This window comes from Penaeus vannamei, chromosome 27 (genome assembly GCF_042767895.1).
Source record: "Penaeus vannamei isolate JL-2024 chromosome 27, ASM4276789v1, whole genome shotgun sequence".
Lineage (NCBI taxonomy): Eukaryota > Metazoa > Arthropoda > Malacostraca > Decapoda > Penaeidae > Penaeus > Penaeus vannamei.
In genome coordinates, this window is record NC_091575.1 from 27,484,169 (window position 1) to 27,491,668 (window position 7,500).

Genomic DNA, 7,500 nt, shown 5'->3' on the forward strand with positions numbered 1-7,500 from the left:
CTACACAACAACAACAAAAACACCAACTACACAACAACAACAACAAAAACACCAACTACACAACAACAACAACAAAAACACCAACTACACAACAACAACAAAAACACCAACTACACAACAAAAAACACCAACTACACAACAAAAACAAAAACACTAACTACATAACAACAACAACAACAAAATCACCAACATACACAACAACAACAAAAACACCAACAACACAACAACAACAAAAACACCATCTACACAACAACAAAAACACCAACTACACAACAACAACAACAACAAAAATACCAACTACACAAAAACACCAACTGCACAACAACAACAAAAACACCAACTACACAACAACAAAAACAAAAACACCAACTACACAACAACAACAACAACAACAACAACAACAACAAAAACAAAAACACCAACTACACAACAACAACAAAAACACCAACTACACAACAACAACAAAACCACCAACTACACAACAACAACACCAACTACACAACAACAACAAAAACACCAACTACACAACAACAACAACACCACCAAATCCTTAACCCCAAAAAACCCACTCGACCCTTCCCCTACAGCATGCTCAACCTCCCTCTCCTTTGATCCTTCCTTCCCCAGGCCAGGAATGCTCGTGGAATAAGGACACAGATTTCCCGGAGTTTCCCCCTATTATGCTCGATGCCTCGTTTGAGATCGTCCGCCCCGCCATGGAGGGGGACCTGAGGGTTGTGCGGTAAGGGACGCAGGAGAAGGTGGTAAGGAGAGGGAGAAGAGAGGAGAGAGGAAGAGAGGAAGAGAGGAAGAGGGAGACAAGGTGGTAAGGAGAGGGAGAGAAGAGGGGGACAAGGTGGTACAGAGAGGGAGAAGGAGAAGGTGGTAAGGAGAGGGAGAGAAGAGGAGAGGGGAAGAGGGAAACAAGGTAGTAAGGAGAGGGAGAGGAGAGGAGAGGAGAGAGGAAGAGAAAGAGGGAGACAAGGTGGTAAGGAGAGGGAGAGAAGAGGAGAGAGGAAGAGAGGAAGAGGGAGACAAGGTGGTACAGAGAGGGAGAAGGTGAAGGTGGTAAGGAGAGGGAGAGAAGAGGAGAGAGAAAGAGAGGAAGAAGGTGAAGGTGGTAAGGAGGGGGAGAGAAGAAGAGAGAGGAAGAGGGAGACAAGGTGGTAAGGTGAGGGAGAGAAGAAAGGGACAAGGTGGTAAGGAGAAGGAGATGGAGAAGGTGGTAAGGAGAGGGAGAGAAGAGGAGAGAGGAAGAAGGAGACAAGGTGGTAAGGAGAGGGAGAAGGAGAAGGTGGTAAGGAGAGGGAGAGAAGAGGAGAGAGGAAGAGGGAGACAAGGTGGTAAGGAGAAGGAAAGGCGAGGAGAGAGAAAGAGAGGAAGAGGGAGATAAGGTGGTAAGGAGAAGGAGAGAAGAGGAGAGAGGAAGAGGGAGACAAGGTGGTAAGGAGAGGGAGAGAAGAAGAGAGAAAGAGAAAGAGGGAGACAAGGTGTTAAGGAGAGGGAGAAGGAGAAGGTGGTAAGGAGAGATAGAGAGGAGGAGAGAGGACGAGAGGAACAAGGTGGCAACGAGAGGGAGAGAACAAGAGAGAGGAGGAGGGAGAAAAGATGATAAGAAGAGGGAGAGAGGAAGAGGGAGACAAGGTGGTAAGGAGAAGGAAAGAAGAGGAAAGAGGAAGAGAGGAAGAGGGGTACATGGTGGTAAGAAGAGTGGGAGACAGATAGAGAGAAGAAAAGGGAGAGAAGAGAGGAAGAGGGGGATATGGTAGTAAGGAGAGAGAGAGAGAGAGAAGAACAGAGGGATAATAAATAAGATTTAGAGAGGAACGTAGAGAGTGAGAGAGAGAGAGAGAGAGAGAGAGAGAGAGAGAGAGAGAGAGAGAGAGAGAGAGAGAGAGAGAGAGAGAGAGAGAGAGAGAGAGAGAGAGAGAGAGCGCGGAGAGAGAAGAAGAGAAGGAGAATAAATAAGATTTAGAGAGGGACGTAGAGAGAGGGGATAAAGAGAAAGAAAAAGAGAGAGAGGGGGGGGAGTAACAAAGAGGAGGGAGTGGGTCCTGAAGTTGGAGAATAGACGAAATAAAATTTTAAAAAATAAAATAAAAATAAAAATGCCACGACTGGTGAAGATTAATGTAATTAATGATGAAGATTACGTAATGAGGATAAATTAAGATAACCGATCATATTAGGCTAGAAAATCATGTAGTGGACGGAGGTAAAGCATACAAGAAGAAATCATGAATAGAGAGGACGTAGTGAAAGACAAAAAATGAGAAGAGATTATTTAAAGATTGGAGAACAAGACATCTACGTTAATAACTCTCCGAACCTGAACAAGGGCATTTTTTATTACTTTAATTTTCTTTCCATAATCAAATATTGACATCGTTGACTGACGAACAGAGAAGCAGTAGAAAAAATTATCAATCATATGGTATCTGAACAGTAATATGGTATCAATATTAATTGAATTGAGAAAGTAATTGGGAAAAAAAAAACTCTTCGGCAGTTTGCAAATCAAAATCTAAATAACCATCGTAACAGTTATAATAGATAACACACACACATACACACACACAAACACACACACACACACATATATGTGTGTGTGTCTGTGTGTGTAACAATAAGTCATAAAATCAAAATTCTCGATCTGTTGAAATCCTTTTCTTCTCTTACTAATTACAGCGACCAAGGTTAAAAAGCATAGCACATATTTTCAAACTTAACCTTTCTTACTAACCAGGTTTTACTTTTAAAGAAATATTAGAAGGAGGTGCTAAGGAAAGGGAGAGAAGAGGGTAGAGGGGAAAAGAAGAAGGAAAAGATGATAAAAAGAAAGAATGAAACTTAGAGAAAAGGATAGAGAGTGTATATAAAGGGGGAAATAGGGATAGAGAGGAAAATGGAAAAAAATAGGAAGATAGATAGAGAAGATTTTTATTGAATACTGAAAATTAATTTGTAAGAGACCAGAATTTCCTTCACTCATCATAAAGAATTTAAAGAATTATTAAATAAAAGAATCTTTTAAGATTAAATAAAAGTCTTTAAAGAATCATTTAGCCTTTTTCACATTCTAATCTCAAAGGAGAACCTACAGTTCTTAAGACAGTATAGTCTTCCTTCTAACCATCCTTCCTGACACGATCCTAAGACAGTATAATCTTTCTTCTAACCATCCTTCCTGCAGATCTGAAGACCCTATAGTCTTTCTTCTAACCGTCCTTCCTGACACGGTCCTGACAGTATAGTCTTTCTTCTAACCATCCTTCCTGCAGATCCTAAGACACTATAGTCTTTCTTCTAACCATCCTTCCTGCAGATATTAAGACACTATAGTCTTTCTTCTAACCATCCTTCCTGCAGATCCTAAGACACTATAGTCTTTCTTCTAACCATCCTTCCTGCAGATATTAAGACACTATAGTCTTTCTTCTAACCATCCTTCCTGCAGATCCTAAGACACTATAGTCTTTCTTCTAACCATCCTTCCTGCAGATATTAAGACACTATAGTCTTTCTTCTAACCGTCCTTCCTGACACGGTCCTGACAGTATAGTCTTTCTTCTAACCATCCTTCCTGCAGATCCTAAGACACTATAGTCTTTCTTCTAACCATCCTTCCTGCAGATATTAAGACACTATAGTCTTTCTTCTAACCATCCTTCCTGCAGATCCTAAGACACTATAGTCTTTCTTCTAACCATCCTTCCTGCAGATCCTAAGACACTATAGTCTTTCTTCTAACCATCCTTCCTGCAGATCCTAAGACACTATAGTCTTTTCTCTAACCATCCTTCCTGACACGATCTGTTACCTCCCATCTCCACAGGGTATCGGCAGGCGCTCAGCTGACCCTCGCTTGCCCTGGCAGTGAAATCGCCAACCTTGGGTCAGTGGCAGTGGATGTGACGTGTGGCGGCGGTGACCTCCTTGTGGTCGATGGGACTGTGAGTCTGCTATATCGTTTAATGTCAGTGCGTCGTATCGTGTGATATATGACGCTGTGTGGTGTTTTACGACACGTTAGCACTGCATGGTATTTTATGATACTATGTGATGCTGTATGATACTGTCTGTTACTGGAGAGCATTGTAGAATATTCGTTTATTAGTGAGTTGGTGATCGGAAATTGTCAATTCGTTCAACTGATGGAGAATGTATATATATTCCTCTGTATCTCTTCGCTCAATTAATCGAAAAATAGGAACGTCAAACGAGTACATTCTCACTCTTGATATAATTTCACTTACACGCATCTACATAAACATCCTTGCCACATATATACACACACCTCCCCCTCCTCCCTTCCCCTCCCCCTCCCCCACCACACACATACAAAGTCTTCTCCAGCCATCGCCCCTTCACACGCATCCACACATCCCCCGGATACGCATAGACACACCCCACACAGACACACCAACCCCCCCCCCCCCCCCCGCCCATCAATTCGACACAATCACCCCTGCCCACACATACACAAGCGCCTTCACACCCAACATTACACCCCTTTCCTTCCCCACAAGCACACCCACCCTTATATATCCCCCAACCCTATCTCCCCTTCACACACACACACACACATTCACACACACAAAATACTTCTACACCCTTTTACATCCTCATACTCGTTTCTACGCACTTTTACACCTATATACATCCTGATACTGCTTTATGCACACCTACACCTTTATATATTCCTCTAGACATACACACTTCTACATCCTTATACCTTTTTCTAGACTTATACACATTTCTACTTCTCTACCATAATGCATTCTTCTAGACCCTTATAACACTTCTACACCCTTATATAGAGTTCTACACCCTCATACACACTTCTACACCCCTATACAGAGACCTACACCCTCATACACACTTCTACACCTCTATACAGAGTTCTACACCCTCATACACACTTCCAAACCCCTATACAGACGTCTACACCCTCATACACACACTTCTACACCTTTATTCAGAGTTCTACACCCTCATACACACTTCTACACCTTTATTCAGAGTTCTACACCCTCATACACACACTCCTACACCTTTATACGTACTTCTACCCCTCTTTTTCGCCTTCACACCCGCCCTCCCTTCTACCCTCTCCCTCCCTCTGCAGGAATGGCGCCTGCACGAGCTCGGCTGCACCAAAAAGGACAAGGAGTCGATTCACAGGAACCTCGGCAGCTGCGGCGACGGAGGTGCTGGCGTCTTCGAGGGCATCGGGTTCGAGATCTACGGACCCGAGAGTTTCTACGAATTGGTACGAAGCGAATTTAACGAAACCTTTACAAACAAGTATTTTTTTTTTTATCTATTCATTTTTTTTCTTAATACTATTACGAAAAGGCAAAGACGAAAATACATCACTAGTATTTTTTCTTCATTTATATTTTTTTCATAATACTATTACGAAAGGGCAAAAACGAATAGGTCCATTTATTATAACCAGCGTTATTTTCACCGCCAACGCAACTTCACGGTTTGTTAAAATTCTGCGAAGTCAATCCAATGAATATTCATAGATATGGTTATGCATGTGCAAAGAGATAAATGCATAAATTATCTGTGATAGGTTATACATTTTTGTCTATCTATGCGGTAGATATGCGTCTAGACTGACAGATATACATTTATTTCTGCGTAAACGCATGTTCGTATTTATGAATGTTCACTGGGTTGGGCTCGCATAACTTTAACAAACAATTTCATGATTTTTGAAAATATAAGATATGATGATATGAAAAATATAAGATATGATGATATGAAGAATTAATGCAAGTGATTTGGATAAAGAAAGGAAATTAAACATTTATAAAAAGATGAATGATCATTAAAAAGGTTTTAAAAAGTCATTAACTGGAAAAAGTGAACATGATTTACGATATATGATGATGACCATTTATGAACAAAACCAATAATGAGTAAATGAAGAATCGATAAATGAATAAGTAGATAACAAACCGAAGAGATTAATAAATAACTAAATAACATAAAACAAAATACCTCTCTTTATAACACAACCCATTCGCGAACCCCGTGAAAACCTCTTTATCTCCAACCCCATCTTTATCATCACCATCATTATTATCATTATCTTTATTACCATTACTATGAGCATCACCATCATCATAATCATCACCACAGCCATCATCACATCTTCACCACCATCATCACCATCATCATTACCCTTACCTCTTTCTTGTCATTTACTTACCTTGCTTTTGTTTATTTTCCCTTTTTTGTTTTTATTTCTTGGCCTTTATCTATTCTCTCTCTTCTTCTTCTATAAAACTCTCTAATTTGTTTTGCTTTTTTCTTCTAAGTCCTCTCCCACTAACTCCTTCCCCCCTGACCACCCACAGATTCTATTACTGTGGTCATCACCATCATTATCATCACCACCACCACCATCACATCACCACCATCTTCCCCCTTCCCCACTAACCCCTTCCCCACTGACCACCCACAGATTCTATTACTATGAACCTCACCATCATCATTATCATCACCACCAATACCATCACCACCACCACCATCACCCTCCCCCTCCCCCACTAACCCGTCCCCCCTGACCACCCACAGATTCTATTACTATGAACCTCACCATCATCATTATCATCACCACCAATACCATCACCACCACCACCATCACCCTCCCCCTCCCCCACTAACCCCTTCCCCCCTGACCACCCACAGATTCTATTACTGTGGTCATCACCATCATTATCATCACCACCAATACCATCACCACCAGCACCATCACCCTCCCCCTCCCCCACTAACCCGTCCCCCCTGACCACCCACAGATTCTAGTACTATGAACCTCACCATCATCATTATCATCACCACCAATACCATCACCACCACCACCATCACCCTCCCCCTCCCCCACTAACCCCTTCCCCCCTGACCACCCACAGATTCTATTACTGTGGTCATCACCATCATTATCATCACCACCACCACCATCACATCACCACCATCTTCCCCCTCCCCCACTAACCCCTTCCCCCCTGACCACCCACAGATTCTATTACTATGAACCTCACCATCATCATTATCATCACCACCAATACCATCACCACCAGCACCATCACCCTCCCCCTCCCCCACTAACCCCTCCCCCCTGACCACCCACAGATTCTATTACTATGAACCTCACCATCATCATTATCATCACCACCAATACCATCACCACCACCACCATCACCCTCCCCCTCCCCCACTAACCCGTCCCCCCTGACCACCCACAGATTCTATTACTATGAACCTCACCATCATCATTATCATCACCACCAATACCATCACCACCACCACCATCACCCTCCCCCTCCCCCACTAACCCCTTCCCCCCTGACCACCCACAGATTCTATTACTGTGGTCATCACCATCATTATCATCACCACCACCACCATCACATCACCACCATCTTCCCCCTCCCCCACTAACCCCTTCCCCCCTGACCACCCACAGATTCTATTACTATG

The 7,500-nt window shown here is 42.6% G+C and overlaps 1 protein-coding gene across 1 annotated transcript in view; it reads left to right on the forward strand.

The window, feature by feature from the left end:
• The window catches only part of LOC113829749 (uncharacterized), a gene marked incomplete at its 3' end in the record, with an annotated part of 17,077 nt that overhangs the window by 3,636 nt on the left and 5,941 nt on the right, over nucleotides 1-7,500 (forward strand). The window contains 3 exon segments of the mRNA XM_070141104.1: nucleotides 628-742; nucleotides 3,836-3,953; nucleotides 5,129-5,272. Coding sequence (XP_069997205.1) covers nucleotides 628-742; nucleotides 3,836-3,953; nucleotides 5,129-5,272 — 377 coding nt within the window.